Source organism: Mesoplodon mirus, assembly GCF_964341445.2.
Source record: "Mesoplodon mirus genome assembly, chromosome: 6".
Lineage (NCBI taxonomy): Eukaryota > Metazoa > Chordata > Mammalia > Artiodactyla > Ziphiidae > Mesoplodon > Mesoplodon mirus.
In genome coordinates, this window is record NC_138982.1 from 134,267,473 (window position 1) to 134,287,416 (window position 19,944).

The following is a 19,944-nucleotide window of genomic DNA, read 5'->3' on the forward strand; positions in this document are numbered from 1 at the left end:
TTCTGCCATCCTAACCCCCTCCAGACAACTTTCATTTCCTGGCCGTGCCAGCCTGATTACTTCTAATTGTCTTTGACTGCTTCCAGCTGGGTCTCCTAGCTGGCGTTCTGTGGGAGCACATAGACAGTCTCCCAGCCATATGGAAGCAGGAGATGGTGAAAGAGACGGGAAGGAGGCAGCTGGTACAAGTCAACTGAGAAAGCTTTTCACGGCTTTCCAGCCCACTGTAATTGGTAATGTTTTTTAAAGGGTTAATGCATCCAAATTAGAGAATGGCCCATCTTTGACAAGACAAACAATTATATTTGTTGACTGCAAATAGGCAACCAACAATATAACTGCAAACGCTTTTAGAAAGTTATAAGTGTCTTCCACCAGGACAGAGGGGATCTTGCTGTCTGGAGCAATGAAGCTCCACTCATTTGAGAATCCGTGAACGATTGCTTTCTTTTTTTTTTTCTAAATTTATTTTTTGGCTGCACTGGGTCTTCTTTGCTGTGTGTGTGGTGTCTCTAGTTGTGGCGAGCGGGGGCTACCTTTCATTGTGGTGCGTGGAATTCTTATTGCAGTGGCTTCTCTTGTTGAGGAGCATGGGCTCTAGGTGCGTGGGCTTCAGTAGTTGCGACGCGTGGGCTTCAGTAGTTGCGGTGCGTGGGCTCAGTAATTGCAGTGTGTGGACTTTAGGGCAAGCAGGCTACAGTAGTTGTGGCTCACGGGCTCTAGAGCACAGGCTCAGTAGTTGTGGTGCATGGGCTTAGTTGCTCCGTGGCATGTGGGATCTTCCTGGACCAGGGAACGAACCTGTGACCTCTGCATTGGCGGGCAGATTCTTAACAACTGCACCACCAGGGAAGTCCCACGATTGCTTTCATTTATGCAAATATATATTGAATGATGACTGGGTCTCAGGGCACTAGGTGCTCTAGGGCACATAGAATCTCTTGTCCTCAAAGAGTCTAAAAGAGGAGAAAGACATTCACAGGAAGTAATACAGAACTTAAGAAGGATGAGTGATATAGAGTAAGAGAGAAGGAGGAGTGATCAGCCTCTTGCAGCTCACTGTTGTTAAACTACAGTGCCCACATGCTCTGGAACCCACACGCCACAACTACAGAGCTCACACGCCCTGGAGCCTGTGCACCACAACTAGAGAAGAGAAAACCCGCACACCACAACTAGAGAGAAGCCCACGCATCACAACGAAGAGCCAGCGCTGCAATGAAAGGTCCTGCATGCCTCAACAAAGACCCCGTGTGCCACAAGGAAGATCCTGCGTGCCGCAACTAAAAGACCCTACACAGCCAAAAAAAAAAAAAAAAAAAGTGCAGAGGTGAGGACGCCCCATCCCAGATAAAGACAGCTGAAATGTAGTGCTCAGGGACATCCCACAGGAAGAGAAGACATATAGTTTGGAATAATTAGTAGAGAATCTTCAATGCTGGACTCTGACTTTCAACAAGATGTTTTCTACGTATCTATCTAACATGAGGGCAGTCCATTGTTTTGTGTACTACTTTGTCCTACATAAAGGAATTTCTGGGCTTATTCCTTATTAAACAAGGCCATTTCAGAGGACAGGAACTATAGTTCAAAAACCAGTTACTAAGCCCAGGAAGGGTAGGATTTGGACTTCTCTTTGGCATCCATCCCAGCTGATGGAATTAGCAGTGAACTTGAATCAAACCGAGGCATCAGGCTTGAAAAAGAATTAATGGGCCTGGATTTTCTCTCTTCTTCACCCCTTTCCTGACCTCCACCCCAAGAGGATAATTAAAAGGAAAGAAAATCTCTACTTCATTGTAAATGTCTTCCACCATTTTTGTGCCTGAATTGGCTAGCTTTTTTTTTTTATTTAGGCCATAAAGGTAATTTGATGAACTGTCTCTGACATTTGCCTTACTCTATAATAAAGTAATTTCTAAATTTTCATACAGAGCTAATTATCCTAAAATTTAAAGAAATTCATACTCTATTAACACATAGGCTACTAACTGGGGAAACTCTAAAACCTTTTCAGAAAGAAGATGCAGAATGGTTTTGATTCCAAAGTGAGCTCCATATTCCTCGTCCATCAGATCTTTGTTGAACATTCACTCAGTGCTGGTCATACAGCCCCCTTCTCCCGCCAGGTTACTGTCCTAAAATTTGATGATTGAATCGGAGACATTATAGCGATTGGATTGGCCTTGTGGAAATTATGGGGGTGGGGTGGTAGTCATGAAGTCCCTTAAGCACAGCAAGAAAAACATTTGAAAGTGTATTTTTAATATTGAGAAGAGGGACCAACGAGGTGACTGATGGAAAACAACCCCAGTCATAACACGTGAGTAGTCGATCATAGCGTATTTAAAATTAGATCTACTTAAAACAGGCGTTTCTCTGGGTCACTTTTCACATGGGTCAGAAAGCCCCAAGACACTGGATTAACGACTGCTATGCACCCCCTCCTCTTCCCGCCCCGCCCCGATCTCAGAGCACTGACGATGCCATAATTGTTTACAGCGGAGTCAGTAGTGAAAGGAACTTGAGGACCGAATCCTGCCTTTGAACTCTGATGCTGTAATATCAGGGGTTAAGTATGCTTGAAACGCTGGTGCCTTTTATCTGGCTGCTCAACAGGTAGCATTTTGTAAATGCCTCCCCCTTCCTCCCCCCCTCCCCGCCACCTCCCTGCCACGAGATTCCTCATTTTGGGTTTGAGAAGACGCTGGGGATCCTGGAGAAGATCAGAGTCGTCAGGGCAGCTGCACTTGTTTACGAGGGATGGGCAGAGTCAGGGCGCGCACAGAACAAAAGCCTCCAGGAGCGGGGAGCGCTGGTCCATCGCATCCTGCAATCACCGGCATCATTTCAATGGAAAACAGAGAAGGTGTAAACGTACGAGCAGAGGCAGCAAATGCCCTGGTTCCTACGTTGCTGCCGCTACTAGTATTGTTGCGGCTGCTCCTCCTCCAACACAGCGTTCCCGTCTGGTGTGAGCCCGGGCAGACGCCCCACCACCTCTCCTTCCTTCCTTCCACCCATCCATCTATCCACCCATCCAGGGTCCAGAGGGTCCTACTATGTGCCACGCCCGGGGCTGCACACCGGGCACCTAACTCACAGTCCACGAGAGAGCCTCCCTCCCATCCTCCTGCCCGGGGTGGGTGCGGCTGGTAGTGGGGGATTTCTTCGCCGAAAGGTCCAGAAAGCCCGAGCCCCGAATCCGGGCGAGAGGCGCAGCCGGAGGCGGCCCGACTTGGGCGGCCCGGGAACGCGCGTCTCCGAGGCAGCGCGAGGTCCCGCTGTCCGACGCTCAGGTGGCTCCGCCGCCCACTCCGCTGCTCCCCTCCCAGGGCCCTCCCCTCTCCGGCGAGGGTCGAGTTTGGCTGTTGCGCGCGGGGAAGGAGGGGCTACGAGGGATTTGAAAGTGTACAGGCTGCGGAGTGGAGCTCGCATCTGTTCCCGCCGCCCGCGACCGGATTAAATTTCTGCAAATTCAAACTGAATGGGGCTTTCTTCTGCTGCCTTCCAGAGGGCGCCTGCAGCCCGCCGCGCGCTGCTCTCGGGCGGGAGCGGCCGCCCGGCGCGCAGCTAGGAGCCAGCGAGCCGGACCCGAGCCCGTGCGGGCCAGCCGGCGGCGACTAGGGCGGAGGCTGCCGAGGCGCCCGGGCTCCGGGACCAGGCACCCCGGCTCCGGGACCGGGCACCGGACCGCGCCACCCCCCCACCCCCCCGCCCCTCCGCAGCCGGCTCGTTCCCCGCGCACCCGAGCGGGGCGACTGTCACTAGCCGCCCGGACGGGACCCCGGGCGGGATCTCAGGGTCCCGAAAGGGGCCCGGACGACCCTCCGAAGAAGAACTTCTTGTGGGCGGGTCCCCGGTACCCTGTGGCCCGGGCGACCGCTATTGTCTGCGCGCGGCGCTCGGCGGCGGCCCGGGGCGCGGGAGCCGCGGGCCGGGCGGGGCCGGGCCCGGGGTGGCGGCGGGAGGAGCCGGGGGAGTCGCGTGGGCCGGACTAGGAGGAGGAGCCGCGCCCGCGGGAGCCGAGCCGGAGCGGCGCGGGCAGCGGGCAAGCGCGATGCCGGCGGCGGCGGGGGACGGGCTCCTGGGCGAGCCGGCGGCGCCCGGGGGCGGCGGCGCCGCCGAGGACGCGGCCAGGCCGGCGGCGGCCTGTGAGGGAAGTTTCCTGCCGGCCTGGGTGAGCGGCGTGCCCCGCGAGCGGCTCCGCGACTTCCAGCACCACAAGCGCGTGGGCAACTACCTCATCGGCAGCAGGAAGCTGGGCGAGGGCTCCTTCGCCAAGGTGCGCGAGGGGCTGCACGTGCTGACCGGAGAGAAGGTGAGCCGCCCGGGGCGCCGGCCCCTGGCCTTCGGGTTGGGTGATCGGGGCGGCAGGGGAGGCGGGGACCCTGCGGAGAGCCCTGCGCTGCGGGTCTGGCTGCGGAGCCCCGGACGGGCGCCTCCCGCTCCGTCGGCTTTTCCTCTCGGGTTGAAAGCGGGGTCGAGCCAGACGCGCGCGCAGACCCTCGCAGCCGGGATACCTGCCTTTCCCGAGGGGCGATCTGGGGTCACTTTCCCCGGGGGACGACTGGTTTCCCCGCGAAGCCGCCCGCAGCCTTTTTTGCTTCTCGAAGGGCGCCGCCTGGCGGACACCAGCGCGGGGGTGGGGTGGGCTGGGGTCTGGGGGACTCTGATCTCCGGGCCGGTAGGGGCGGCAGATCCGTGGAGAGGCTGGAGCCAGGAATGGAGTGCGTGGGCCCTTACGCTGAGGGTGGGAGAGCCGATTAGCCAGCCCTTGGGGGAACTTAGTGTCTGATCCGCACCCTGGGCTCTGGGTAGGAGGTGGGGGAAGGACGAGAGCCCAGGGACGTACCCACTTGTGGGCTGCGGGAAGTTTTGCGTGCTCACAGGAGGGTTTTCACGCGCCGCCTCTCCCTCCGCCCACGCTTCCCACCCCTGCATCCCCATTTCACCCCCTCCTTCCCTCCTCACTCCAGCCGCTGGGGTGGGAGCTGCAGTAAGGATCCTGCTCTGGCATATACAGAACTACACACCGCTCTCCCCAGATTTCAGAGGTTGGGAGACGCCTTCTTATCTTCCTAGAAGAGGGGAAAGCAAAGGAGGAAGCCCAGACACCTGCAAGGGCACCCCCTCCAGCCTTGTGAGACGTTAGCAGGGTGTGAACCCTTGCCAGGCAAGCCTCAGCTAGACCTAAGTTGTAACTTAGATCTGTGAGAAGAAACCCATAATATGATGACTTACTTCTGAGGTGAGGCTCCAGCCGGGTGGCTGCCCCAGCCTGGGAGTTACCCTAAGCTTGGAGCTACTTCAGGCTGGGGTTGCCCCAAGCTCATGATCATCTGAGACTCAAGGCTCCCTGCAGGCTGGGGCTTGCTCAGCACAGGTGGGGTAGTAGCCCCTTTCTGTGGCCCATTCACCAGGGAGGCATCAGCAGTGTGGATGGGACCGGCAAGCTCCAGGCTTCCTACATACCCTTCCACCCTCTGCCCTGGGGTCCTCTATCCAGCCTGGGAGTTCCTGGGAATGCACTGCTGTGTGACCTCTGATTACTGGGCGAGCTGCCCTGCCCTCCCGTCCCCAGCCTCACGTGGCTTTAATCTCCCTCCTCGGTTCCCCAGTGTGTCCTGGAGCCCCTTGCATTTGAGTGCAGGTCTCCATCACCCTTGTCACTTGTCCTTTTCCTACAGCTGCTCTGGGTGGGGTGCCCTTTGTTTTGGGTTAAGTGGGGTTAGAGTGAGCAGTTCTAAAAGTGCCTCTTGCTTGAATTTCCATGCAAAATGAGAGTGTTCAGGATGAACTCACTGAATTGAGTAACTCTTCAAAGAAGAAGAAGAAGAAGAAAAACAAAAACAAACCCAAAAAACTCCAAACCTCATTCTAGTCCAAAGGGAGCGCGGCACCGTTTACTCCTGGGTTCGCAGTGGGCTGGGAACTTACACATCCCGTCATGGCACAGGGATGCCCGCGGCCCCAGCTTGCTAACTACAGTGCGCTCACTTCTCCGTGCCCGGCCCGCGGGGGGTAGAACTTTATTTTGATTCGAAATGTATAGGATTCAGTCTAGTTGTGTATGTTTCCTCTTGAGACTTAGCAAAAAGAGACGAGGCGTTATGCTGACCGCAGAATGGGCACCGTTAGGGGCACGCTCGCTTCCCCTGCCCTGCCGCTCAGCTGCTTCGGGCTGCCTTCCCCTTTCCGGTCCGTGCTGTGGGTCCGGCTCCTCTCCGCTGCATTTTTGCTTCTTAACATCAGGCTGTTCGTTTTGGCTGAACTGCCCGAGGATGCACTCAGAGCTCAGTCCCTAGCCGGATGCTTGGGTTCTGGAGCTCTGTGCTGGGCCCGAAGGCACCCTGGAATGTGGGGAATTCCTGCCCGGATGGGGTCCAGTGAGGATTCCCCCTCACCCTTAGGTGCTCACGCCCGTGTATCTCATCTTGTCCTTCTTAAATGATGCATCTCACTTCCTCTCCACAAGGGGAGGAACAATTAATTGGACGTAAAATCATTGTGCTGGACTAATTGATTGGATCTAGTTAAGGAGTGTGGTTCTTAGAGTGGAGAAGGCGGTTGAGAGATTTTTCCAATGTGCCTTACTTCAGCCCTGAGAATCGATGCTCAGGGAATGCAGGCATCATGAGAAATCTGGATTTTAGTTCACTTAATGGCCAGCTTGAAAGAAACAATGGCTGTCATTCATAGCTTTTTATCTCCCAGATCCAAAACCTTAATGCTTAACTAAAAGATTTGTGTTTTGGCAGATTGTAGAGATTAAAATGTTTGTGTGTGTGTGTGTGTGTGTGTACATGATTCTGCCTGGGAAGCATTGCTGAGTTCGTGAGTCCCCAGCCCCACTCATGTGCTGGATAATATCTTACTAAGGCCAAAACAAAGGTGAAGTCAACCTCACACTATTTGCAGCCTCCAGGTCTCTTTATAAGGTGACCTATTAAGAGGGTTTTTGCCCAGAGAGGGGTTGCTCCTGTGAGCCAAGCAAGGGGACACCTCGAGGTGACAGGACCCAGAGGAAGGGAAACGAAGTGTCCCCAGAGTGGGTGATGTGAGTGTTCCAGAAGGGCCTCTCCCTTCAATAATTCCCCCTTCGCGGAGGTGCATACTTTCCGGAGAAAGCACTTCACTTTTCTCTATTCCTTTTTTTTTTTGGAAAGGACACAGACCACCGCGGGAGGGGAATTAAGTCATGAAGGCTGTCCTAAGAAATAGATATATCCCCCCACGCCATGCCCTGAGTGGAAGGACCCAGGGCAGCCTGTCTGAGGAATCAGTTCATGAAAAATCTGCAAAGGGGGATGGAGAAAGGGAAGCAGGCGAGGTGCCCCATGCCTGCAGTTGCAGTCTCAAACTGTGCACGTTGTGTTGGGTCATTTATGCCAACATCCAGACAGAGTAGTGCTGGCTTAGGGGGTGTGTGTGTGTGTGTGTGTGTGTGTGTGTGTGTGTGTGTGTGTGTGTGTTGTGTTTTGACTCGGCGCACGTTTCCAAAAAGCTTTGGGTGCCATCCTACATGGCTCGCTGAGAATTACTGTCTGAGTCCGTCTGACAAAAGCAGCCACTTTTTCCTGACTTTCATTCAGGCTTCAATCCTATCTTATCAAGAGGCTCCTTTTCCCACCACTGCCTGCAGGACAGTATTTTTTTTTTTTTTTTTTTTTTTGGCCAGCCTCTCTCCTAAGTTGTTGGAAAGTCATTTGAATCTAGTCGGCCCTTTTACCACTTGAAAAGAAAGGCTGGCTTCGGGCAAGACCTAATTTTGTTCTCCTGTAGCTTCGAGTTGCTGCCATCCTCTGTTAATGCAGCTTTGAAAATAAATCATTCACTCGATCATGTGAAACTCTTAACCAGCACATTCTCAGTCTGTCTTTGACTAAGTTGATGATTAGACAAAGAAAAATGATCACAAAATCAGACTTTGAAAAAAAGGATTCTCAGTGGCTTTGAGACAAAGAGCAAAGTTGCCGTGCAGGAGTATTAAGTGATAACTTTGAAATATGCAGGAAGAGGTGTGCTTGAGGCCTCTGTATTGGTCCCCAGTACCTATGAAATGCATAGTCTCTGGCACTTGATAGGTTATTCATTTTAAAAATGAAAGAATATAGTTGCAGAGGCTTAGAGAGAACAGCATAGGGGTATCTCAAGTATAGAGCAGGTTCCACAGGCAGGCAAAGCTGCAAAAAGGGGAAAATAGTTGAGGCCACAATTACTTTTTTTTGTGATTAAGTCTCTCTGAGAGACAAAGTTAGGTACAGAAAATGATTGGTTAAGATGTTTAACTACCTTGTTCTAACCCTTGGTTAAAAAAAAAAAAAAGCCTGTTTATCACTTTCATTCGAGCTATTTTGGGGCTAAAAATAAGGGTTGCCTGCTTAGTAAGTTGCCAATAATTATGCTTCAAGCATGACAGCGCCAGATACCTGGAGTGAAGGAGTTACTAAAAATACAATTTACTATGTTTTTTGGAGGAGGAAATATGACTAATTTTAGAGGTGGCCTTTTGGCAGATCTGTTTTTAGCAAGTATTTCGGAAACAAACAGGTGCTAAATCCTGTATTTTTTTTTTTAAGTGCTAGAAATTTAGGGGTAATAGCTCTGAGGCTCAAGAAATGCCTAGGGAACTGGAAATTCCTATTAGTCCCCAGCAGGGATTTCTTGGCAAGCGAAAGGCATTGGGCAAAAGCACCTGCTCAGTGTGTTGCTTGTGATAAGGCAGTGCCTATAATTTCCGAGATTGCACGCTGCAGTTCACAGGCACGATCTTTTTGAAGTCCTTGTGAATAATGGAAATTGGCACTTTGGGCTCGCTTCTCAGTGTTCATCGATACGCAGGTCCCATGGACTTCAAAGGGCGCTTTGAGTCAGCACAACAGGGCTGAACAGTGCCCACGAAGAGGACACGGCCTGACATTTTCTCTGCGGGTGTGGAGTCACCGGCACAGGCTGGGCTCAACGACAGCGGTCCGCACGCTGGTGGCTGTTCCAGTGCCGCGTGGCAACCATCCATCCCAGGGGTTAACTTTTCCAGGAGGTGTGGGGAGTGGCAGCCGTGTCTGCCCAGAGAGAGGAGCAGACTGGGTGTCCTGTGGGAAGGTAATTTGGGCACTAAGTATCGTTGACCTTGGGATGTACGCCCCATCTCGATTATTCCTGGTAACCCAGTGACCTGCTGTCTTGGTTCATTGAAACCCGTAGATAATCCCCAAGCCTTACTTTTAGCAAACTGGTGAAACCTCTTCCTCTGCTCAGCCTGGGCCCTGGCCACTTTCAAGTGCTGACCTGAATTGAATTTCATGCTCTCTGATGAAATGGTGCTGGCTGGTAAGATGACCAGCAGGAGAGGGGTGAACCACGGGACCTGAATGGTACCCGAGGAGGCAGATACTTCTACAAAGGTAGACAAAGCTATTGCCTCTCCTGTCTCCTGACCTCCAGCTCAGCGGTAGAGCGCTTTGTGGCATATTCAGGGTCTTCCATGTATTTTTCTCATTAGTTGCTAGAAGCAACCCTGGGCAGGTGAGAACTAACTCACTGGTGCCCTTACCTTTGTTGACTACGTGGAGGTATGCCCTGAGTAGATTTTTCCTCTGACCTTCTCTTCTCTATTGCTAGGGCTGCCCTAACAAATGACCACGAACTGGGTGGCTTAAAACAACAGAAATTTATTCTCTTAGACTTCTGGAAGCCACCTGAAATGAGGGAACAGCCAGAGTCTACTTCCTAACAGGGAACATCCTGGGAATATTCTGGCCTCATGTTTCTTTTCACTTAGGATACTCAGGGCTCACTGTTGGGTTTGTGGGTACCTTTGGGGTACTTTCATGTGTTCTACGTGTTTTCTCTTGCGGACTTTATGTCCACAGAGTTGGGCTAACTTGTTGACCAGCGTGTCTAATCAGAGACAGTGGGAGAGATCCTCCCTCCCCCATCACTCCTGAGTTGTGGGAAATTGGGTTGGTGACAAACAGAGTCATGATTCGGGACATTCGGGTGACAGGAAGGATTGCTCGGGTGGGAGCCATCTCTTAACACCCTCTTAACACCTCTACCTCCAGCGAACCGGCTCTTCCCTACAGCTATGCAGTTTCTAATGACTGGATTCTTTCTGGTTTCTAATCACGTGTGTGTGTGTTTTAAGATTCGTTTGGCTAAAGTTTGGAATAGGAAATACAGACCCATGGTCTTAAATGGAAAGGTTTCAAGAGGGGATGCAGTGAAAGGTAATTCTGCCTTTACCTGTGTGCCTCAGTGATGGGTTCCTCTCCCCAGAGGCAACCCCACTTCTAGTTTCCTGTGTGTCCTTCCAGACATACTCTATCTGCATACAAGTGTACATACATTTGATACTCCATATGCATGCATTTGTAAAGGTATAGATAGGGGGAAATATATTTTTACACTACACATGCTGTTCAGTATCTTGCCTTTTTCACTTAACAATATATCTTGAACATCCTTCCCCCAAATTACTACAGAATTGCCTTATTCTTTTTAATTACTGCATAGTATTCATCGTATGGAGGTACCATGTTTACTTAGTCATTCCTTGATGAGTATGTCCATGGACATTACTTAAGGAATTAAGCACAATTAAAGAATGGACATTTAGGTTGTATACAATTTTTTCTTATTCCGCAATAGTGCAGCAGTGAATATCTGTGCCTTTGTGTCATCTTGTAAATGTTTCAGGTGTATCTGAGGGATAAATTCCTAGTCTTAGGCGAAAGGTTATGACTCTTTTTTTTTGTTGTTCTGTTTTTTTGGCCACACTGTGTGGCTTGTGGGATCTTAGTTCCCCAACCAGGGATCGAACCTGGGCCCCTGCAGTGAAAGCTCTGAGTCCTAACCACTGGACTACGGGGGAATTCCCAAGGGTATGACTTTTAACTGTTGACGAATATTGCCAAATTGCCTGCCAAAGAGGTTGTCCTAGTTAATACTTCCATCAACCTGGTATGTGAGTTTCTTTCCACATCTTTATCAATATAAGGTATTCTCAAACTTTCTGATCTTTGCCTATCTATTAGATTAAACATGGTATCATTTTTATGTGTAGTGTATCATATTTGTAAGTGAATTGAACATATTTCATATGTCCAAAAACAATTTGGTTTTCATTTCTGTTAATTGTTCATGTCCATTCTCCATCTTCCCTTGGGTTTTTGGTCTTTTTCTTAGTGATTTATAGGCACTTTTTATATTTTAAGGCAATCAGTCCTCTTTCAGTGATATATTTTGAAGCCTCCTCCACCTTGCTTGCTCCCTGCTTATTCTTTGTCTTTGTTTCTTGGTCATCCTCACCATTGCAGAGGTTATTTCCCTGGATTCTACTAACGAGTGAGGGGCCATAAGGAGCTTTGCGGTTCCATGGACCCCTACAAATTGTACGTGTATAATTATATTTCTGGGGCGAGGATCCATGACTTCATCAGATTCTACAAGGAATTATTTACCCCCAAAATGTTAAGAGCCACTGCTTTGTTGCCCATCTGTGTCGGCAATGCTGTCTGAATGGAGGTTTGTAAGTTGGGATCAGGATTTGGATCACCTTGGCATGTTAGCACCTGTGCTAATTGGGCTGAAGTTGCAGATTACACTCGGGCTAGGCAGGTGATTCTATGACTGTGACCTTGGCTTGGCATGCCTAATTTCTGCCTTCCTGTCCTGCACCATGCCTGGGTCACAGGGAAAGGGCATGATAGAGAGTAGACAGATTTTTGGAAGACCTTGACTCTTGCTAGGACATGTTTGAATCATGTCCCATTATTTCTTCATGGGAAAGGTGATAGATACAGTTTATGGTGGCTGGTTGAGAAGAAAGAGAAAGAGGGAGTATCAAGGGAAATGAAAACCTTTTAAGGAGCAATAGCTGCCTCTTAACTTGGACATAAAATGCACCGAGTCAAGTGTAAGCACGTGTGTAAAAATATTCCTGGGACCCTTTGGGGCTATTTTGTCCACCCTCGAAGCCTTTCGGCGGGTGGTACTGGTGGAGTGAACAACTGGGCCTGTTTGGAGTCCTGAAGGTCAGCATGGCCTCGCTCTGATGACCCTCTCTATTGCTCCTGTCCCCTGTCACTCTGTGCCCCCTCACCCTGCTTTGTCTTTCCTCAAGGTGCTTCTCACTACCTGTATTAGTTTGCTAGAGCTGCTGTAACAAAGTACCATACACTGGGCATCTTAAACAGCAGAGACTTACTGCCACACAGTTTTGGAGGCCAGAGCCCCAAATCAAGGTGTTGGCAGGGTTGGTTCCTCCTGAGGGCTGTGAGGGCAGGATCTGCTCTAGGCCCCTCTCCTTGGTTTGGGGATAGCTTTCTTCTTTCTGTGTGTTTTCACATTGTTTTCCTTTGTGTGTGTCTGTCTCTGTGTCCACATTTCCCCTTTCTATGAGGACATCAGTCGTACTAGGGTCCATCCTAATGACCTCACTTGATGACCTCTGTCAAGATCATTATTGCCGAATAAGGTGAAATTCTGAGGTACTGGGGTTTAGTCTGAATGTTTGTGTCCCCTCAAAGTTCATAGGTTAAAACCTAATCCCCAGTGTGACAATATTAGGAGGTAGGGCCTTTTGGAGGTGATTAGGCCATGTGGACAGAGCCCTTATGAATGGAATTCCTGGTCTTAAAAAAGAGACCCTAGAAAGGTCTTTTGCCTGTTCTTCCATGTGAGGATATAGCAAGAAGATGGCTGTCTAGGAACCAGGAAGAGAGATCTCACCAGACGCCACATCTGCCTTGATCTTGGACTTCCCAGCCTCCAGAACTGTGAGAAATAAATGTCTGTTATTTATAAGCTATTTGGCCTATGGTATTTGTTATAGCAGCCTGAACAGACTAAGAAAGGACTTAAACAGATGAATTTTGGGGGGGACTCCATTTAATTCATACCATCACCTGACCCCATGGTATATATTTCTGTGTTCATATGTTTATTACTTTTCTCCCCATTAGATTGTAAGCCCCATGAGGAAGGGATCACTGCTTTATGCTTGGTGGCTAGAATAGTATAGTATCTGGTACAGAGACGGTGCTCAGTAAATATTTTTTGAATGGATCAAAGAATGCTTTGATCTCCCCAGGTCATGAGGACGGTTGGCCGGAATGGTTTTGTTTTGTTTTGTTTTTTGTTTTGGTCGCGCCACGGAGCTCGCGGGACCTTAGTTCCCCGACCAGGGATCGAATCCGGGCTCCATCAGTGAAAGCATGGAGTCCTAACCACTGGACCACCAGGGAATTCCTTGGCCGGGAATGGTTTGACAGCCCTGTCTCTCTCACCTCCTTGCAGCTCCTGGGTGCGCCTGTGTGAGCAGTGAGTAGATTGGACAGCTTGTTCAGCTGGCGCTCTTTGGGAAAAAATCCCAGACCCAGGACAGCTGTGCCTTCTGCAGGGACTTGTTAAGGAAGTCACCTAGGTATCAGAGGGACCAGCCAGAGACAGAAAGATATTCTGCCATGTCATGGGACTGTTAATGGACCCTCAGCTCTTTCCTGAGAAAATGTACCAACACTGCAGCAGATGGGCGACATTGCTATTTGCAAACATACATTTCTTTGGATGTTTCCCATGGAGATATATGGAGCTTTGGATTCTGTCTCTTTAACTAAAAATTTTTTTATAAGTTTATCAGTCTCTTAGCCAAATTGCTGCCAAAACATTTAGCAAACCTGCTTGCTTCTCTTGCCTGTTCTCTGAGCCATTTGATTCATTCTCATCCCTTTCCTTGCGTTATCTGTCATGTTTTTTTTTTTTGAAGTATAGTTGACTTACAATGTTGTGTTAGTTTCTGCTGTATAGCAAAGTGATTCAGTTTTATATATGTGTGTGTATGTGTGTGTGTATATATATATATATATATTCTTTTTTTATATTCTTTTCCATTATGGTTTATCATAGGATATTGAATATAGTTCTCTGTGCTGCACAGTAGAACCTTGCTGTTTACCCATCCTCTATATAAAAGCTTACATCTGCTCACCCCAAACTCCCACTCCACCCCTCCCCCAACCTCCTCCCCCTTGGCAACCATCAGTCTGTTCTCTATGTCCATGATTCTGTTTCTGTTTCATAGATAGGTTCATTTGTGTCATACTTTAGATTCTACATATAAGCGATATCATATGGTGCTTGTCTTTCTCTTTCTGACTTACTTCACTTAGTATGATAATCTCTAGTTGTATCCATGTTGCTGCAAAGGGCATTATTTCATTCTTTTTTATGGCTGAGTAGTATTCCATTATATATACGTACCACATCTTCTTCTTTTCTTTTTCGGCTGTGCTTCGCGGCTTGCAGGATCTTAGTTCCCTGATCAGGGATTGAACCTGGGGCCACAGCAGTGAAAAGGCCAGGTCCTAACCACTGGACTGCTAGGGAGTTCTGTGTACCACATCTTCTTTATCCATTCATCTGTCAATGGACATTTAGATGGTTTCCCTGTCTTGGCTATTGTGAATAGTGCTGCAATGAACATAGGGTTGCATGTATCTGTTTGAATTATAGTTTTGTCTGGATATGTGCCCAGGAGTGGGATTGCTGGATCATATGGTAGCTCTATTTTTAGTTTTCTGAGGAACCTCCATACTGTTCTCCATAGTGGCTGTATCAATTTACATTCCCACCAGCAGTGTGGGAGGGTTCCCTTTTCTCCAAACCCTCTCCAGCAAGTGTTATTTGTGGACTTTTTCATTATGGCCATTCCGACCGGTGTGAGGTGATGTCTCATATAGTGTTGATTTGCATTTCCCTAATAACTAGAGATGTTGTATCTCTGTCATTTTTATCTCCTATTGAGTTTCTGTTGTCTTACATCCTGCCCCATGGCTTTTTGTTAAGGTGTCTGGCCATCCTTCTGACTCTGTTCAGATACTCTTGTTCCACGAATCTCCTCTCTTGGTCACGACTTGCTCTTTGCCAGAGCTCTGTGCACAGGACACAGGAAGGGTGAACAGCAGTGAGGGATGCTCCCTGGGCATGGTGCTGACGGACAAAGCAAGCGGAAAATGCAGCAGCCACCCACGAGGAGGCTTGCTCTCTCTGTTTTGGATGATGGGATGAAGTTCCGAATCCCAGTGATTCTCTTGTCTACCTGGAGCACAGCAGGGTTTTCGTGACCTTCTGAATCACCAAAAACCTACAGGAGAGGATTGCGTGCTTGCTCTTTGCTTTGACTATGAGGATGTAATGCTGATAACAGTAGTAATAATTAACATTTATGGATCGCATACCATCTGCTAGGCCATGTCCTAGATGCTTTGCTACGGAATAGAATTTATTCCTTACAGTGACTTTTGTAGTAGGCAGTGTTGTCCCAGTTTTGTAGCTTAGGTTGACCAGCCATCCAGGGTGCCCAAGAGTCTCTAAAGTCCTGCATTTGGGGAAACTCCTAAGATAACAGCAAAACCAGATGAACCCGAGAAGACATCTCATCAGTATTTGGAATCCTACTGAGGGTTTTCAAGTGAAAGTATTAAAGAGCAGTTAATCGGGCTTCCCTGGTGGCGCAGTGGTTGAGAGTCCACCTGCCGATGCAGGGGACACGGGTTCGTGCCCCGGTCCGGGAAGATCCCACATGCCGTGGAGCGGCTGGGCCCGTGAGCCATGGCCGCTGAGCCTGTGCGTCCGGAGCCTGTGCTTCGCAACGGGAGAGGCCACAACAGTGAGAGGCCCACGTACCTCAAAAAAAAAAAAAAAAAAGCAGTTTATCAGGTCATGAATAAGTGATGAATGAACCAAATCCAAAGCCCCAAGCCCCGGGCGTAACTGAGATGCTTGTTGTGGATGATGACCTCCACTCGTGGTCCTGGGTGGTGAGGGGGGCTTTTCCCACCCCTGGGCTCCAATATGCTAGGTTCACCGTGCACTCCAAGTCTCCAGTGTGGGCAGAGGTCCTGGTCTGCCATCTTTTACAAGTTCACAATGAGATGAAGAGCTTGAGCCTGCTGTGTGTGTGTGTGTATTATTAAATAAAAATCATAATACTGAGCTAAATATAAACACACATAACTTTTTTTTTCAAAGATTTTTTTGATGTGGACCATTTTGAAAGACTTTATTGAATTTGTTACAATATTGCTTCTGTTTTATGTTTTGTTTTTTTGGCCATGAGGCATGTGGGATCTTAGCTCCCCAACCAGGGATCGAGCCCACACCCCCTGCACTGGAAGGTGAAGTCTTAACCACTGGACCACCAAGGAAGTCCCCACACATAATTTTTTGGTAACAGATTTCCTTTTTTTTTAATGACAAGGTATTTCACTCTTTAATTAATTAATTTATTTTTGCTGTGTTGGGTCTTCGTTTCTGTGCGAGGGCTTTCTCCAGTTGCAGCAAGTGGGGTCCACCCTTCATCGCGGTGCGCGGGCCTCTCACTGTTGCGGCCTCTGTTGTTGCGGAGCACAGGCTCCAGATGCGCAGGCTCAGTAGTTGTGGCTCACGGGCCCAGTTGCTCCGCGGCATGTGGGATCCTCCCAGACCAGGGCTCGAACCTGTGTCCCCTGCATTAGCAGGCAGATTCCCAACTGCTGCGCCACCAGGGAAGCCCCGGTAGCAGGTTTTCTTAATGAAGGAAGCGGTGGGGCCTAGGAGTTACCTTGAGTAGCTCTGATTAGCGTTCAGTCTTAGTTTTAATACCTTTCTTTTGCACTGGAGGGAGAAAAATCTGTATGAGGGGAGAGAGGATTTTGAATAAAGGTGAAGCTGCAAATGCACGTCTTATGTAGCTCACTGAACAGTCCCTGAGAGTCTCCTTGTTAGACCACCCTCCTTCAAGAATGAACAGATTATTTATTAAAAACAATGCAGAACACCCAGTACCTTTGCCTAGTTTATTTATGCAGACGGTTGGAGCTAGACTAGCTTTTCTAAGCCTTTCCTCTGTCCCCATCCGGGCTAAGAAGGGACGCTGGAGCCAAACGGAAGGAAGTGCCCAAGTGAAAATGAAGCTGCAAGGAAAGTGACTGTAAAGTCTGGGATCAGAATATTCTAGCATGTTACCTAAGCCCTACTTTAGTGAAACCAAGTGGATAGAGATAAGTGTTATCACTTATGTAATCTGGTCTTTCGGTGGAATTACTGCAGCTTTGATGTAGAAGTCGAAGTTTTTAAGTGTATTCTTTATTCCAGGTTAAAAATTTAATTAGAGAAACTAGTTGATGACTCAGTTCTCAGTTGAACATTTACATTTATAATACTAATAAAGAACTTGTTTTGAAAACACTTCTTCAAGTTTGTAAAGTGTCAGTCCCACGGGATGACATTTTATTATATTAAAAACTAACATTTGTGAGCAGTGGTTGTAATTTCAAGCCCGATTTGACATAATGAAACTTGAATTTCCCTCTGGAGGGAAGGTGCTTTATGGCTATGGTACTCCCACCCAATTCAGTACCCTAAGATGCTTCTTCCTAGACCAAAAATGAGCTTTTTGTCATTGAAGCCATTAAATTAAAGTACCTGAGAGCACATAGAGTAACAAATGGTTTCTTTCCAATAATCAGACTTGGAATAATGTGCTACAGATTTCAGCAGGGCATATTTATTTAAAATATATATGTAAATCATCTAGTATAAATCCGTGTTTTTCCTATGATCAGCTATAAATTTTTTTTTTTTTTTTTTGCGGTACGCGGACCTCTCACTGTTGTGGCCTCTCCCGTTGCGGAGCACAGGCTCCGGACGCGCAGGCTCAGCGGCTGTGGCTCACGGGCCCAGCTGCTCCGCGGCATGTGGGATCTTCCCGGACCAGGGCACGAACCCGTGTCCCCTGCATCGGCAGGCGGACTCTCAACCACTGCGCCACCAGGGAAGCCCCAGCTATAAATATTTTTAAAATAATTTTTTAAAGTATTTTGGACCAAGTACTTCGTGTTTTAGAATTTTTTCAGCTAGTCTAGTCACTGGCACATTCTAGAATATTTGTGGTTTTTAATTAATCAAAATAAATCCTGGGCTAATATTTGTTAATTGCCATGTATTTTATTCTTGCATAGCCACTTACATATACTTTTTTCATTATTATTTTTTTAACCTCTTTATTGGAGTATAATTGCTTTACAATGGTGTGTTAGTTTCTGCTTTATAACAAAGTGAATCAGTTATACATATACATATGTTCCCATATCTCTTCCCTCTTGCGTCTCCCTCCCACCCTCCCTATCCCATCCCTCTAGGTGGTCACAGACCACCTAGCTGATCTCCCTGTGCTATGCGGCAACTTCCCACAAGCTATCTATTTTACATTTGGTAGTGTATATATGTCCATGCCACTCTCTCACTGTCACAGCTTACCCTTCCCCCTCCCCATATCCTCAAGTCCATGCTCTAGTAGGTCTGTGTCTTTATTCCCGTCTTACCCCTAGGTTCTTCATGACCTTCTTTTCTGTTTTTCTTAGATTCCATATATATATGTTAGCATACGGTATTTGTTTTTCTCTTTCTGACTTACCTCACTCTGTATGACAGACTCTAGGTCCATCCACCTCACTACAAGTAACTCAATTTCGTTTCTTTTTATGGTCAAGTAATATTCCATTGTATATATGTGCCACATCTTCTTTATCCATTCATCTGTTGATGGACACTTAGGTTGCTTCCATGTCCTGACTATTGTAAATAGAGCTGCAATGAACATTTTGGTACATGACTCTTTTTGAATTATGGTTTCCTCAGGGTATATGCCCAGTAGTGGGATTGCTGGGTCGTATGGTAGTTCTATTTTTAGTTTTTGAAGGAATCTCCATACTCTTCTCCATAGTGGCTGTATCAATTTACATTCCTACCAACAGTGCAAGAGTGTTCCCTTTTCTCCACACCCTCTCCAGCATTTATTGTTTCTAGATTTTTTTTTTTTTCGGTATGCGGGCCTCTCACTCTTGTGGCCTCTCCTGTTGTGGAGCACAGGCTCCGGACGTGCAGGCTCAGCGGCCAGGGCTCACGGGCCCAGCCGCTCCGCGGCATGTGGGATACTCCCGGAGCGGGGCACGAACCTGTGTCCCCTGCATTGGCAGGCGGATTCTTAACCACTGCACCACCAGGGAAGCCCTGTTTCTAGATTTTTTGATGATGGCAATTCTGACCGGTGTGGGATATCTCATTGTAGTTTTGATTTGCATTTCTCTAATGATTAATGATGTTGAGCATTCTTTCATCTGTTTGTTGGCAATCTGTATATCTTCTTCGGAGAAATGTCTATTTAGGTATTCTGCCATTTTAGGATTGGGTTGTTTGTTTTTTTGTTATTGAGCTGCATGAGCTGCTTGTAAATTTTGGAGATTAATCCTTTGTCAGTTGCTTCATTTGCAAATATTTTCTCCCATTCTGAGGGTTGTCTTTTGGTCTTGTTTATGGTTTCTTTTGCTGTGCAAAAGCTTTTAAGTTTCATGAGGTCCCATCTGTTTATTTTTGTTTTTATTTCCATTTCTCTAGGAGGAGGGTCAAAAAGGATCTTGCTGTGATTTATTCATAGAGTGTTCTGCCTATGTTTTCCTCTAAGAGTTTGATAGTGTCTGCCTTACATTTAGGTTTTTAATCCATTTTGAGTTTATTTTTGTGTATGGTATTAGGGAGTGTTCTAATTTCATACTTTTACATGTACCTGTCCAGTTTTCCCAGCACCACTTATTGAAGAGGCTGTCTTTTCTCCACTGTATATTCTTGCCTCCTTTATCAAAGATAAGGTGACCATATGTTCGTGGGTTTATCTCTGGGCTTTCTATCGTGTTCCATTGATCTATATTTCTGTTTTGGTGCCAGTACCATACTGTCTTGATTACTGTAGCTTTGTAGTATAGTCCGAAGTCAGGGAGCCTGATTCCTCCAGCTCCATTTTTCATTCTCAAGATTGCTTTGGCTATTCGGTGTCTTTTGTGTTTCCATACAAATTGTGAAATTTTTTGTTCTAGTTCTGTGGAAAATGCCATTGGTAGTTTG

At 47.9% G+C, this 19,944-nt stretch overlaps 1 protein-coding gene across 2 annotated transcripts in view; it reads left to right on the forward strand.

Annotated features, from left to right (window-relative positions):
• Positions 1-4,060: 4,060 nt before the first annotated feature.
• Positions 4,061-19,944, forward strand: part of HUNK (hormonally up-regulated Neu-associated kinase) — a gene marked incomplete at its 5' end in the record, with an annotated part of 115,553 nt that continues 99,669 nt past the window's right edge. For both annotated transcript variants that reach the window (XM_082624572.1, XM_082624573.1), the window contains one exon: positions 4,061-4,321. In XM_082624572.1, the coding sequence (XP_082480698.1) occupies positions 4,061-4,321 (261 nt within the window). The remainder of the gene's footprint in view (positions 4,322-19,944) is intronic.